Source organism: Lutra lutra, chromosome 8, assembly GCF_902655055.1.
Source record: "Lutra lutra chromosome 8, mLutLut1.2, whole genome shotgun sequence".
Taxonomy (NCBI): Eukaryota; Metazoa; Chordata; class Mammalia; order Carnivora; family Mustelidae; genus Lutra; species Lutra lutra.
The window spans coordinates 35,449,045-35,464,999 of NC_062285.1; the positions used below are offsets into that span (position 1 = coordinate 35,449,045).

The window sequence follows — 15,955 nt, forward strand, 5'->3', positions numbered from 1 at the left end:
GCTAGAAGGAGGCATCCTGGAACTCTGTCTTCTGGAACGGCAAAAAATGAAGTTATCAATGCAGAAACTAACAAGATGAGAGAAATAAGCCTATCAACTTGTTTAGTTCAGTCGATAAGAATAGTGATCAAGGGGCACCTGGGTGGCTCAGTTGGTTGGGCATCTGTCTTCAGCTCTGGTCATGATCTCAGGGTCCTGGGATCAAGCCCCGAATCAGGCGGGGCTCAGCGGGGAGCCTGCTTCCCCCTCTCTCTGCCTGACTCTCTGCCTACTTGTGATCTCTCTTTCTCTATCAAATAAATAAATAAAATCTTAAAAAAAATGTCACTCTCAGGAAAGACAAAGTCTGAGGAACCATCCCGTATTAAAGGAGACTAAAAGGGGCATCTGGATGGCACAGCTGATTAAGCATCAGACTTTTGGTTTTGGCTCAGGTCATGATCTCCCGGTTGTGGGATTGAGCGCCGGAGTTTTGCACTCAATGAGGAGTCTGTTTAAGACTCTCTCTCCCTCTGCTTCTCCCCACTGCTCAAGCTCTCTCTCTCTCTCCCTCTCTCAAACAAATAAATCTTGGGGGGGGGAAAAGACTATAGAAAAGACATGACAATTACTACAACAGGTGACCCTGTACTGGGTTCAGGATGAGAAAAAAATTTCTACAAATGTTATCAGTAGGGCATATGGCAAAATCTGATTATAATCTTGTTTAATTTCCTGTATTTGATTAATGAAAAGTGATACAGCCAAATAGCAAAATGTTAACAATTGGTGAATCTAGGTGAATGCAGTTTATTGCACTATTCTTACAGCTCATTATATTTGAAATTTCTTCAAAATAAAAAGTTGGCAATAAAAATACATGTACCCTGACGCCTGGGTCGCTCAGTCCATTAAGCGTCTGTCTTCAGCTCAGGTCATGATCCCAGAGTCCTGGGATCCAGTCTGGCTTGGGGCTCCTTGCTCAGCGGGGAGCCTGCTTCTCCCTGTGCCTGCTGCCTGCTCTGCTCTGCTGCTCTCCCTGCTTGTGGGCGCTCTGACAAATTAATTAACTAATTAATTTTTTTAAAAAGGAAAGGTTGAGTAACTGTCACACCCAGGAAATTTAGGGGACATGACAATTAAATAAAACGCAGTATCCTAGATGGGATCCTGGAAAAGAAAATGAGCATTAGGTTAAAACTAAGGAAACTTGACTAATTATGGACTTAAGTCAATATTATTTATTTAATTATCAATATTATTTAATTAATTTTAACAAATGTGCCATACGAATATATTAATGATACGGGAATCTGTGTGTGCCGGGGAGAAAGATACATGAAAACTCTCTGCTCTATCTGCTTAATTTTTCTGTAAATCTGTAACTGTTCTAAAAATAAAATCTCTTAATAAATAAAATATTGGTGAATTTGTTTTCATTAAGGCCAGGAAAGCAAAAAAAAAAAAAATTGATTGGAAGTAAATAATTAAATTTTTAAAAATATGCAAGGGCTCTAAGGCTAGAAAAATACACAGAATTCGGCTAATTTCAGACGCTTGAATTCCCGAACCTTCACTCCTACTGAGGAATACATCGCTGAGGAAAACAACTCAGAAATCACGAGCCAGCTGTGAAACGGATTGGAACTGTGCTGGGAACAGGCCGCCAGAGCCGGCGCCCGGACACGGGGCGGGTCCAGGCCGAGACTTCCCCGGACTCGTTCTCTTCCCACTGGCTGAGAAAGGTCACATGGCTGGCTGCGCGGTCACCTGACAGGAACCGGAAGTAGGAGTTATAAAGCGAAGGAAGTCGATAGCCCCACTGCATTTTCTTTCTTCCTTTTCGTTCCGCTGCCCCCTTCCAGTGTAAGCTAGAGCCAGTGGGGCCTCCGGCCTAGCCCAGCTTTCGTTATGGCCCTCAGCGATGCTGACGTGCAAAAGCAGGTGAGGACTTGCGGTTGGGTCTGGCGAACTCGTAGCGCGGGTCCGGGGGTGGCGAACTGGAACCTGGCGGCTCAGGGAGGACGCCGGCCTAGGGCGGCCCAGATACCCGAGGAGGGTCCCCCAAGTCTCGGGGGCTTAGTGGGCTCTCTGCAGGAGAGGGATTTGACCCACAGCTCCTCTGTCTTCACTGGGGTTTTGTGCGCCGCTGCCATGAATGTGCTGGCTTTTTGGTTCGCACCTCGGCCTTCCCTATTTTCTCAGGGTACTAGCTGTGGCTGTTAGAGCTGAGAATTGAAAATAGGGTTGAGATGCAAAACGAGTGCAAGGATTGGGAACCTTGTTTTCACCTGTTTTTTTTAACCTTGAGGGAAGGGTTTACAGTACGATAGAGAATGCTGACGGGAGAGAGTTGCTTTCAATGTTGTTTTGAGGTCATTCATTGAATTCATTGTTAATCTTCATTTTGGAAGAAATTGTAATGGTTGGTCTCTCACTAGTGTGTACGTTAATGTTTATTAATAATCAGAATATCTTTCGTACATTTATGAACCGCAGCGCCAGTGTTTGGCATAAAGAAAGTCAAGGTTAATGGAAAAAAATACGGAAAGCGTAGACCTACATCATTTTTGCAAGTGTATCAGTCCTGGGGAGCTTTGGGGTTTTTGTTTCTTTGTTTTTTGTTTAATGTGCCATACCTTCAAGCTGTAGTCATTAATAAAGTTAGAACTCAAAAGACTCCCAGGATAATATATTGGCATTGATAGGCCTGTAACAAACATGGGAAAAAGTGGTTTCCATTTGCCCTGCCACAGATACTCTGAAACTAGGGTCCTTGAATTTAGTAGTTATATTGCCAATAGATTTTTCAGAGAAGGAATCTTTACGTAGTTTAGAGAACTAAGTCTATTTCTTTTTGAAGTACTAGGAAAATTTTCTGACTAAAGCTAGCTCCCTGGCTTATGAATCTTCTTAAATGAGCAATGGAATGTTTTTTTCCCTGGATATTTCTATTTCCTAGAAAATGAGTTGGCGGGGTGCCTGGGTGGCTGAGTGGGTTAAACCTCTGCTTTTGGCTCAGGTCATGATCTCAGGGTCCTGGGATGGAGCCCCCCATCGCATTGGGCTCTCTGCTCAGCAGGGAGCCTGCTTTCCCCTCTCTCTCTGCCTGCCTCTCTGCCTACTTGTGATCTCTCTCTGTGTCAAATAAATAAAATCTTTAAAAAAATTAAAAAAGAAAAAAAAATGAGTTGGCATTTTATTCTTAATCTGATGTGCATAAGAAAAGTGGAGTGTTTGTTCATCGGTGGTCTTGTGCTAATAATCACAGAGGGGAAATCGTGTGACAAAAATAGCATCTATGGAGAAGATTAAGAAATCTTACAGTAGTCTTACAAAACAATGGGGATTTTATGTTTATCACCGCTGCTTCTGATTTTTACTATAGGAAAAACTTGGTGCAGTGGAAAAAGTACAGTGTTCTCCACATCTTCTAGTAGAGTCACAGTTAAAATGCTGATTCTCTTTTTCCGCTTGTTCCTTCATCATCCCTCTTACCCGTTTGTTACAATATATTGAAGAATAGGGCTTCCCCAGGAAAAATATAAAGTGGTGTATTTCCTTGGAATCTAAACCAAAACCATTTTTCTTTCTATAAAATTTGAAAGATGAAGGAATCTGTGGTCTCTGCCCATCTACACTACACATAAGCTCTGAAAGGGCAGTGTGTTTTTGTTCCCTGTATACTCAGCAGTGAATAGACAAGGTACAAGCGCATAAGTGCTTATAAATTGTGGATTCCTTGACTTCTTCCCATTGTATTAAAATATTTATATTTGCCTTTTTGTCTGGGGAGTATGGTTATTTACTTTAGCCAGTATTTGAAGGAATCTGATTTCAAAAAACTTAAAATCCAGTAGGGTTAGCAGGAAGATGAAAAGTATCTTTTATTTATTTATTTATTTTTTAAGATTTTATTTATTTGACAGAGAGATCACAAGCAGGCAGAGAGGCAGGCAGAGAGAGAGGAGGAAGCAGACTCCCTGCTGAGCAGAGAGCCGGATGCGGGGCTCGATCCCAGGACTCCGAGATCATGACCTGAGCCGAAGGCAGCGGCTTAACCCACTGAGCCACCCAGGCGCCCCGAAAAGTATCTTTTAAAGGCCAGATTTTTCTGCCTTAGGGTTGGAGTTAAATGTCCTGAAGAGTTAACTATTTTTCTTATTGGAACTCTTGAAGACGGAATATGATCATGTTGGCTGTAAACAGGCTTCTCTGACCTGGGTTAAAATGACTGTTTTGCTTTAGGCTGTGCTGATCTAGTCAAATCCAGTAGTAGAGGGTCCAGCATGAGTGATAAAGGCAGATAATGCAGGTTTGAATCAGTGTTCACCTGTACAGGCCCAGTGTGCCTTGTAGCATTTATAAACACCTGTTTTGGTTACTGTATTTACTTTTAAAATTCCAAACTGAGTTCAGTAAGGCTTCACACTGAACTTGTGGAGATACCATTCCTTTTTTTTTTTTTTTTTTTTAATGTTCCAAAGATACTTCTTTTTAAAAATTTATTTATTAGAGAGAAAGAGTGTGCGCGCGCACATGAGAGGGGAGAAGGTCAGAGGGAGAACCAGACTCCCCATGGAGCTGGGAGGCTGATGGGGGACTTGATCTCCGGACTCTAGGATCATGACCTGAGCTGAAGGCAGTTGCTTAACCAACTGAGCCACCCAGGTACTCCTGGAGATACCGTTCCTTACCATGAACACACACACTCAATTGGGGGGGGGATGCTAATCCTTTTAGCAAGGTCACAGTGATTTTCTATACAAGATGCCTCTGGATTAGGTACCCCAAATATTTCAAGGCCTGAGATTTCATAAGTATTGTATTACCTATGAAATAGATTTTGATTATCATAATTATTTTGGGTCCTCAAGCATAGGGTAGTTGCTAAGAATTTTGACAAAAAAGAAATCTCTTTCAAACCATCCTGTTTTTTTTTTAAGACTTTGATGCCACGAGGTTTTATTATTAATGTTTTTTTATTTTTAAAAATATTTATTAGAGAGTATATGCATGTGAGAGAGCACAAGTTGGGGTGGGGGCAGAGGGGGAGGGAGAAGTAGACTCCCTGCTGAGCAGACACGAGGCTCCTCCCAAGACCTTGGGATTATGACCTGAGCGGAAGGCAGACACTTAACCAACTGAGCCACCAAAGTGCCCCATCAATGCCCTTTTTATTTTATTTAAGATTTTTATTCATTTGATAGAGAGCACAAGGAAGGGGAGTGGAAGAGGGAGAAGCAGACACCCCGCTGAGCAGGAAACCGCCCCCCCCCCATGCAGGGTTGATCCCACCTGAACCAAAGGCTGACACTTAACTGATTGAGCCACCCAGGTACCCCTATCAATGCCCTTTTAAAGAAAAATGTATAAAACACATAACAAAACTTACTCATCTTAACCATTTTTAACTGTACAGTTCAGTAGTGTTAAGTATGTTCACATTATTTTAAAACATCCTAACTCACTTTTGTACACCTGTGTGTACATTAGATTTATGATATCTTTGTAGTATGTGGAGAAGTGGGAATTGTTTCCAGATTGTTAAACTCTAGAAAGTACTTGGACTATCTCAGGAGGCTTAAAATACCAACAGGTTGTCATTCATTCACAAATGTTTCTTGAACACCCCCTTTAGGGGCAGTCGGTCCATGTTCTGGTGTTATGGTGATGTAAAAAATAAGATCTCAGGGGCGCCTGGGTGGCTCAGTAAGTTAAGCCTCTCTGCCTTCGGCTCCGGTCATGATCTCAGGGTTCTGGGATCGAGCCCCACATCGGGCTCTCTGCTCAGCAGGGAGCCTGCTCCCCCCTCCCCTGCCTGCCTCTGTGCCTACTTGTGTTCTCTCTCTGTCAAATAAATAAAATCTTTAAAAAAAAGTAAGATCTCAGTACTCATGAAGCTTACCTTAAGTGGAAGAATTAATAAACACAGTGAATTAGGGACTCCTGGGTGGTTCAGTCAGTTAAGCATCTGACTTTTGATTTTGGCTCAAGTCATCATCTCAGGGTCGTGAGATAGAGTCCTGCTTAGGGCTCCAAGCTCAGCTCAGAATCAGCTTGAGATTCTCTCTTTCCCTCTGCCCCCTCCCCCTTCATGTTCACTCTTTTTCTCTCAAATAAAGTTTGTTTTTTTTTTTAAAGATTTATTTATTTATTTATTTGACAGACAGTAGTAGGCAAGTAGGCAGAGAGAGAGAGGGAGAAGCAGGCTCCCCGCTGAGCAGAGAGCCCGATGCGGGGCTCGATCCCAGGACCCTGGGATCATGACCTGAGCCGAAGGCAGAGGCTTTAACCCACTGAGCCACCCAGGCACCCCAATCATCACTGCTTTTATTTTATTTTTTAAAAAAAGACTTTATTTGGGGCGCCTGGGTGGCTCAGTGGGTTAAAGCCTCTGCCTTCGGCTCAGGTCATGATCCCAGGGTCCTGGGATCGAGCCCCGCATCGGGCTCTCTGCTCAGCGGGGAGCCTGCTTCTCCCTCTCTCTCTCTGCCTGCCTCTCTGCCTACTTGTGATAAATAAAATCTTTAAAAAAAAAAAAACAGTGATGAATAACCTAGAGATTATTGGTATTTTTAAAAATCATCTTCCTTTTTTTTAATTTGTCATTTCTTTCAGATAGGGCCCTTATGAAATGAAACAACCAGAGAGTTTGGTTAGCTATAGTATTTGTATATTCACATGGGTGTATTTTACATCTTCCACTAAAGGTCATACTTCATTTGCTGGTCTAAAAACAAACAAACAAAAAAAAACCACTTCATTTATGAGTCCAAATTGGATCACTGTCCCTAGGCCCCAGAAGACTTCAGTGGACTTTATTCTCTGATTGTAGCCAGAGAAGCCTTTTAACAACTACCTTGCCTTATAGTCAAATAAAATAAATAAAATCTTAAAAAAAAAGTTTAGGAAGAGGAAGTGCAGGGTACCCTAGGTGCACATTGGTGAGAAGTTCAGAAGAGATTTTCCAAAGGAGGTGACAGTTAAGCAAGCTGAATCCCAAGAAGTTAGCCAGGTGAAGGGAGGGAGAAGAGTATTCTAAGTGGAAGGAGCAGCATGTTTGAAATCTTGGAAATGAGGAAGAGAGTGGTGAACTCAAGGAACAGAAAAACTGAAATAAGTTTAGTAGACAGGAACCAAGAGTCTGAAGAGTGGCAAATGGTGAAGATAATGTTTCATATGATGTTGGCAAGGTGAGCATTGACCAGATCACGTACCTTCTAAAATCTTTGCGCTTTATCATAAAGTGGGGGGGTGTGTGATACATGATGAAACAGGCATTTTTATTTTTATTTTTTTATTTTTATTTTTTTTTTAATATTTATTTATTTGACAGAGAGAGATCACAAGCAGGCAGAGAGGCAGGTAGAGAGAGAGGAGGAAGCAGGCTCCCTGCTGAGCAGAGAGCCCGATTCGGGACTCCATCCCAGGACCCTGAGATCATGACCTGAGCTGAAGGCAGCGGCTTAACCCACTGAGCCACCCAAGCGCCCCTTATTTTTATTTTTTTGAAGATTTTATTTATATGAGAGAGAGAGAGAATGCATGAGCAGCAGATAGGGGCCAAGGGAGAGGGGGAAACAGATTCCCTGCTGAGAAGGAAGCCCAATGCAGGACTCCCATCGCAGGACTTTGGGATCATGACCTGGGCCAAAGGCAGATGCTTAACAGACTGAGCACCCCCAGATTCCTGAAACAGGCATTTTTTTTTTTAAAGATTTTATTTATTTTATTTATTTGACAGAGAGAGAGATCACAAGTGGAGAGGCAGGCAGAGAGAGAGGAGGAAGCAGGCTCCCTACCAAGCAGAGAGCCCGATGCGGCTCAATCCCAGGACCCCGAGATCATGACCTGAGCCGAAGGCAGAGGCTTAACCCACTGAGCCACACAGGCACCCCTGAAACAGGCATTTTATTTTATTTTTTAAAAGATTTTATTTATTGGGCGCCTGGGTGGCTCAGTGGGTTAAGCCGCTGCCTTCGGCTCAGGTCATGATCTCAGGATCCTGGGATCGAGTCCCGCATCGGGCTCTCTGCTCAGCAAGAAGCCTGCTTCCCTCTCTCTCTCTGCCTGCCTCTCTGTCTACTTGTGATCTCTCTCTGTCAAATAAATAAATAAAATCTTTAAAAAAAAAAAAAAAAAGATTTTATTTATTTATTTTCAGAGAGAGCAAGAAAGAGACCATGAGAGGGGAGAGGTCAGAGGGAGAAGCAGACTCCCTGCTGAGCAGGGAGCCCGATGTGGGACTCGATTCTGGGACTCCAGAATCATGACCTGAGCCTAAGGCAGTTGTTGCTTAACCAACTGAGCCACCCAAGTGCCCCTGAAACAGGCATTTTAAAGGATCTTTCTGGTTGTCACGTAGAGTTGATTAGAAAGGAAACAAGGCTGAGGGCAGGGAGACACATTTGGAAGCTGTTGTAATAATTTAGTTGAGAGGGGCGCCTGGGTGGCTCAGTGGGTTGAGCCGCTGCCTTCAGCTCAGGTCATGATCTCAGGGTCCTGGGATCGAGTCCCGCGTCGGGCTCTCTGCTCAGCGGGAAGCCTGCTTCCCTCTCTCTCTCTCTCTCTCTCTGCCTTCCTCTCCGTCTACTTGTGATCTCTCTCTGTCAAATAAGTAAATAAAATCTTAAAAAAAAAAATTTAGTTGAGAGATGGTGGTAGCAAAGACTAGGAGACTAGGATAGTGGCTATGAAGGTGGAGAAATGTGGACAAATTAAAGAACTCTCAGGAGAGAGAATTGATAGCACTTGGTGGTTGATTGGGTGGGAGGACTGAGGTACAAGGAAGGGTCAAAGTCAGATGTTGGTACTAATCCTCAAGCTAGAAATCAAAGTGGGCAGAGGGGAAGTGATTAGCAGTTCATTGTTTATTTTTTTATAAAGATGTTATTTATTTGACAGAATGTGAGAAAAAGAACACAAGCAGGGGGAGTTGGAGAGGGAGACACAAGCTTCCCACCGAGCATGGAGCCCAGTGTGGTGCTCTTGACCTGAGCCCAAGGCAGACGCCTAACAACAGAGCCACCAGGCGCCCTTAGCGGTTCATTACTGAGTGTGTTGGATTTAGGTTGCTGTGAGTAGGCTGTCTAAAAAAGAGCAGTCCAGGAGGCAGAGGAAGAAGAGGGTGGTCTGGAAGGAGGACAAGGAAGTCCTGGAAGCAAAGGGAAGAGATTGTTCTTGTTCAAGAAGGGAGGGTTGACCAGCATATCAAGAGATGCTGAAAGATTGATTAAGGCCAAGATTTAAGGGCTAGGAGATTATTGCCATTTTATGAGAGTAATTCCAGTGAAGTGGAGGGGGTAGAAGTCAGATTGAAGTATGGTGAGAGTAGGAGGTAAGAAAGTTGAAAAGTGTGGAGCACCTGGCTGACTCTGTAGAGCGTGCAACTCTTGATCTTGGACTTGTGAGTTTGAGCTCCATGTTGTGTGTAGAGATGACTTAAAAATAAAAACTTAAAAATCTTAAAGTTTAAAAGGTAAATATAGATTCGTTTAATTATAGATGGAGAAGAGGAAAAGAAGATGCGGGCTGAAAGGAGTATGAGGTAAAGGAGGATATATATTCAGTCCTCCCTCCCCCATAGACTCCACATTCCTCGAGAGTAGGATAATGTTCTATGATATTGAATATTGTGTCTGGTCCATTTGCTAGAGTGAATTCGTACTGTAAGATATTATCTTATATATCTCATTTGTCTTTGTACAGAATGCCTGGCACATAACATGCATTCAATAAGCAATTGATTGTTAAATGAATCAGAAAAGATATATGTATTTTTTTGTTATAGTTAGAAATAAAATAACCTTTCCTTCTTCCTTCTAGATTAAGCACATGATGGCTTTTATTGAACAAGAAGCCAATGAGAAAGCAGAGGAAATTGATGCAAAGGTGAGATTCCATTTTCTAGATTTAGGAAGTTCTCAAAATTTCATAGTGTGGCTTTGCTAGGCGGTAATTAGTAAAATTATGTAACAACACATAGCATAGGACTGCTAAGAATGTGTCGTGTCTTTAATGTTAAAAATAAATTTTCCTGGGCAACCTTCTTGGGTCACCTCCCTCTTTGGGAACTTTGTACTATCGCTCAATAAACTTAGAAAATAAATGAATTAAATAAATATATAAATTTTCCTTTCTAAACATTCTGATTGCCAATAAGTGTCCTGAAATTTTATGGTAGGGAGTAGAAAGTAATGGATAAATTTTCTCATGGAATGTGGAATCCAGACATTTAGCATCTGTGGCTAATTATCATAGTTGATTAGGGGAGGTTATAGTATTTTTATGTTGTTATTTTTCTTTTTAATTAATTTGTGCTTGTTGCCAAAAAAAAAAAAGTTTGGAAGTGTATAAGGTATAAAATGAAAGCCCCTGTCCATTACAAAGGTGATACTTGGTCTGCATTTTGAAATTTTATAAATATTTCCAGTTTACTTTGTTTATACACAGTATATCAAGTTGTTCTTTTCCCTAGGTATAATCATAATGGGCCAGAACATATTGTTTAATGCATTATTTTCATTATCTTTTTTTTTTTTAACTCAACTTTGTTTCTTTCTCCCTCCCTTCCTTCCTTCCTTCCTCTCTTTCTTTCTTTCTTTTTTTCTTTCAACATTTCTTTGTTTGAGAGAGTGAGAGCAAGTGTGAGCAAGGGGAGAGGCAGATGGGGAGGGAGAAGCAGACTCCCTGCTAAGCAGGGAGCCTGCTGCGGGGCTCCATCCCAGGGCCCTGAGATCATGACTCAGCTGAATGCAGACGGACTATGAGCCACCCAGGCGCCCCTTTGTTTTTTTATTTTTATTTTTTTTTTTAAGATTTCATTTATTTGACAGACTGTGAGAGAGGGACCATAAGCAGGGGGAGTGGGAGAGGGAAAGCAGGCCTCCCGCAGAGCATGGAACCTGATGTGGGGCTCGATCTGAGGATCCTGGCATCATGACCTGAGCCGAAGGCAAACACTTAATTACTGAGCTACCCAGGTGCTCCTAGGCGCTCCTTTATTATCTTTTTTATTCATTCTACTGTAGTTATATTTGTTATTTATCAGTACAGCCTTAAAATTGTGTGTGTTTGGTACTCTAGGACTAAAATTCTGTGAAATTTTGAACTGTTTAAGTAATTTATCATTTAAGGGGGTGCCTGGCTGGCTCAGTCGGTAAAAGTATGCAACTTTTGTTCTCAGGGTTGGGAGTTTGACCCCCATGTTGGGTGTAGAGATTTCCTCTCTCCCTAACCTCCCTCTCCTTCCTTCCTTTCTTCCTCTCTTTCAGTAGACAAATACTTTTTTTTTTTTTTAAATTTTTTTTTTTTTAAGATTTTTTTTTATTTATTTGACAGAGAGAAATCACAAGTAGGCAGAGAGGCAGGCAGAGAGAGAGGAGGAAGCAGGCTCCCTGCTGAGCAGAAAGCCCGATGTGGGGCTCGAACCCAGGACCTGGGATCATGACCTGAGCCGAAGGCAGCGGCTTAACCCACTGAGCCACCCAGGCGCCCCAATACTTTTGTTTTTAAAACAAACTAAAGAACTGTGAAGCTAAATGACTGGCCTGGGATCACACAGCTGGTACTTGCAGAAATCCCTAGCTCAGCACTTCCTAGTTAGGCTGATACCTGAGTTATAATCTGTTAATGGCATCCAAAAGCCTTTGTAGCTTAAGTGTTTTTTTTTTGTTTTGTTTTGTTTTGTTTTTTAATAAAAAGAAAGGCCATCAGGTGAGAGTATGGAAGCAAGAACTTCATAGTTCCCTCAGTGACCTCAGAAGACAAGGAAAAGAGAGAAAAGTCATTTTTAAAAACCTACACTGAGAGGGGCACCTGGGTGGCTGAGTGTCTGCTTTTGGCTCGGGTTGTGGTCTCGGGGTCCTGGAATCGAGCCCCACATCGGCGGGTTCCCTGCTCAGAGGGGAGCCTGCTTCTTCCTCTCCCCCTGCTTGTGTGTGCTCACTCTCTCAAGTGAATAAAATCTTAAAAATATATACGTAAATTAAAAAAAAAAAACAAACAAACCTGTGCTGACAAGCCACGGTTATCTTGAAGATGGTGCCCTGGGAAGCAGGTGGTGCTGCCGGTGCCAAGTGGGACAGAATGAGGTTGGTGTCTCATGAGGTGTGGGAGTAGGGTCCTTTGTCCTGGCAGGTGCTGCAGGAGTGACATTGCTTTCAAGCTCCTCTCTTTGTGTTGCATCCAGAGGAGCCGTCAGGCACATGGTGGTCCCCCAGGAGCAGGTCCCAGGCATTCTGGCAGCTCAGACAGAGGCTGCTGGGGTTGTGGAAATGAGCACAGTCATCAGTACTATCAACATTTGCCCCCAAGAACTCTGAGAGCTCTGGCACGGCATGCCCCCATTCACAGTGCTCCTGAGCTCCAGCATAAAGATTCTTTAAAAAGAAAATCCTAAAAAAAAAAGTGTCACTTAAGGAAGAAAAGACTATTTTCTCTACCACTACTATATAACAGCTGATAGAGTATTGTTTTATTTTGTTTGGTGGTTGTAGGAGCACTTCGGTTTCTTGTATGACCAGATCCCTGTTTCCCTCTGGGGAAAATGTAGAAATTCTATTTCAGTTGATAAATGCATTACTGTTTGAAATATGTTATCTTGGGATACTTGAGTGGCTTAGTCGATTAAGCATCTGCTTTGGGCTCAGGTCATGATCCCAGCGTCCTGGAATCGAGCCCTGCATCAGGCTCCCTACTCGGGGAGTCTTCTCCCTCTGTCTGCCACTCCCCCTGCTTGTGCTATCTCTCATTCTCTCTCACTCTTTCTGGCCACTAAGTAAATTTAAAAAAAAAAAAAAAAGTCTTACCTAGTACAACACAATCATCTTTATTTCCCATAATAGGTATAGAAAAAGCTGTTAGGCATTTCTTTTTTTTTTTTTTTAAAGATTTTATTTATTTAGTTGACAGAGAGATCACAAGCAGGCAGAGAGGCAGGCAGAGAGAGAGGAGGAAGCAGGCTCCCTGCTGAGCAGAGAGCCTGATGTGGGGCTCGATCCCAGGACCCTGAGATCATGACCTGAGCTGAAGGCAGAGGCTTAACCCACTGAGCCACCCAGGTGCCCCTATTAGGCATTTCTTTTCATTTATTTATTTGAGAGATAGAGCACCAAAGAGGGAGATACAGAGGAAGAGGTAGAAGCAGACTCCCTGCCTAGCAGAAAGCCCAATGTGGGGCTTGATGCCAGGACCCTAAGATCATGACTTGAGCCAAAGTCAGTCAGATGCTTAACTGACTGAGGCACCCAGGCATTTCTTTTAGAACGTGAAATCTCGAGTACCAGTGCCAGCCATTAAACATTCAAGTGGACCACTCTAGCTAACTTTCCAAAATCATTTCATACTACTTAAAAACCATATACATCTGATACACTGGTAAGATCACCTTTTTAAAAAAATAACCACTCTTCCAGCAGTAGTCAGCTGTCCAGATAGACCATTCCTGTGATGGTGTTACACTGCTGGCAGAGGGCTGTCCTGTTGTCTTCCTCCAGGGCCTTTGGTCACTCTTCTGGTGGTGCCTGCTGTTGGTACAAGGCAGAACTGTGCTTCCTTGAGAGTGTGCTGAGTGTTCACTCTGGCTTCTTAGTTCTAGTCTGGGAGCAGACACAGTATGCTTTTCTCTGCGTCTTCTAGTTAAATGGCCTTTTCCTTCTCTTTGAGTATTTCCCTTTAATTCTACAATATTTCACACTTTGCTCTCCTAAGTATATTTGCTATCCTAAGTATATTCTCCCTCCAAAAAACTTAGGGCACCTGGTGGCTCAGCTGGCTAAGTGACTGCCTTAGGTTCAGGTCATGATCCTGGAGTTCCGGGATCGAGTCCCACATCAGGCTCCCAGCTCCATGAGTCTGCTTCTCCCTCTGACTTTCTCCCCTCTCATGCTCTCTCTCTCTTACTCTCTCCCTCAGATAAATAAATAAAATCTTAAAAAAAAAAAAAATTAGTCGTAGGGGTGCCTGGGTGGCTCAGTCGTTAAGTGTCTGCCTTCAGCTCAGGTCATGATCCCAGGGTCCTGGGGTCAAGCCCCGCATCAAGCTCCTTGCTCTGTGGAAAGCCTGCTTCTCCCTCTCCCACTCCCCCTGCTTGTGTTCCCTCTCTGGCTGTCTCTCTCTCTGTCAAATAAATCTTAAAAAAACAAAAAACAACAGACTTCGTTGTAAGCTAGTTTGTCTATTAAAATGGTATTTTGTTTAATGTAAACTTCTTTGTAAATTATATTCTAGGTTGTCAAAGTCTATGTTTAGTATATTTATATTTAATAAGATTTTAATATATTTAATAAGAATTTTTCTTACTGAGTGCCCAAAAATGTTGGATGTTTAACCTTCATTTATATTTATATAAAGTAAAAGCCATGCTTACTGAATTCTGGCAGAGTATTAAGGATTTTGAACGTGGTGACTAGTCAGGGGGCACTTTGGGCTAATACTCTAGGTTTCTGGCTTTTTCTGTAGCACATTTGGTGCCATCGTCGAGAAAACAAGAGTTGCAGAAGATGACTTTTTTTTTTTAAAGATTATTTATTTATTTGTCAGAGAGAGAGGGAGAGAGAGCGAGCACAGGCAGACAGAATGGCAGGCAGAGGCAGAGGGAGAAGCAGGCTCCCTGACGAGCAAGGAGCCCGATGCGGGACTCGATCCCAGGACGCTGGGATCATGACCTGAGCCGAAGGCAGCTGCTTAACCAACTGAGCCACCCAGGCGTCCCAGAAGATGACTTTTTAACACAGTAACAGCTGGCACCGTGACAGGCATGTTATATGTATGTGCAGGTGGTGTTCAAGGGGTAGTGCGAGGGGCTCTAGCAGGACTAATGCTTACTCACTTCTGCGCACTGTATAACTGGGAACACATGAAAGGCTCCTTGCTCCAACAGTCACTCTGAAGATCTTGACAACTTATGAGTGGAGGACACTTTGGTAGCCATCCAGATCATTTACACATCAGCCTGAGTTATTCTCTCTTCCTACAATTAGTTTGAAAAATTGGAGATTCCAGTTTGCTGTGATAAAGATTCATGGATGGGGGTGCCTGGCTGGCTGGCTCAGTCAGTAGAGCGTGTGACTGTTGATCTCAGGGTCATGAGTTCCTGCCTCATGATGAACATAGAGCTACTTAAAAAAAAAAAAGATTCATGGATGGTTGACCAGGACTGTCACTCCTTCCAGCCATTGAGTTAAAGCCCAAACCCTCTGGTAGCTGAGTAATGTGGTTCTCCCCTACCCTACCCTCAGAACTTACTCTCAGTATTCAGGTCAGTATTGTTTTCTTACTCTATCACCACATTTGTTTATTTAATGCACTGAAACTGTAATATTGTTTTGTATTCCTAGTAAAATAGAAAAAAATTAAAAAATTAAAAAAATTAAAGAGTAACTGTTCAATAATTTATACATAAAACAAACAACTTACATTTATATAACTTAAATTTTTAAAAGCACTGTTAGATTTATCTTACTTATTTGTCCTATGAGGAAAGAATACTGATTTATTTATATATTTTTAAAGGGAGGTGGGGTGGGAGAGGCAGAAGGAGAGACAGAATCCCAAGCCGACTGTACGCCCAGCCTAGAGCCCAGCATGGGACTCAGTCTTACAACCCTGAGATCATGACCTGAACTGAAAGCAAGAGCGAGACACTTAGCCAACCCAGGCACCCGAAGAATACTATTATAATTCTTTTACTTCATAAGGGTGCACCAAGACTGAGATTACTTGACCATATTTTTTAAGGCAGTAACCCAGATCTTCTAAACTCTAAATTCTGTAGTCAGATGGATTAAATTTAGAATACATAATGATTTTTTACTTTTTTTTTAAGATTTTATTTATTTGACAGAGAGAGACATGGCAAGAGAGGGAACACAAGCAGGGGGAGTGGGAGAGGGGGAAGCAGGCTCCCCACAGAGTAGGGAGCCCCATTGGGATCATAACCTGAGCAGAAGGCAGATGCTTAATGACTGAGCCA

The 15,955-nt window shown here is 42.6% G+C and overlaps 1 protein-coding gene and 1 non-coding gene across 2 annotated transcripts in view; both read left to right on the plus strand.

Annotated features, from left to right (window-relative positions):
- The first annotated feature begins 1,716 nt into the window (after positions 1-1,716).
- The window catches only part of ATP6V1E1 (ATPase H+ transporting V1 subunit E1), a 41,485-nt gene continuing 27,246 nt past the window's right edge, over positions 1,717-15,955 (plus strand). The window contains exons 1-2 of the mRNA XM_047741268.1: positions 1,717-1,923; positions 9,808-9,873. Of these exons, the coding sequence (XP_047597224.1) occupies positions 1,891-1,923; positions 9,808-9,873 (99 nt within the window). The 5' untranslated portion in view covers positions 1,717-1,890. The remainder of the gene's footprint in view (positions 1,924-9,807; positions 9,874-15,955) is intronic.
- On the plus strand, positions 13,393-13,595 carry LOC125108116 (small nucleolar RNA SNORA74). Its single transcript, XR_007129797.1, has one exon. It is a non-coding gene; the product is annotated as a small nucleolar RNA SNORA74 (small nucleolar RNA).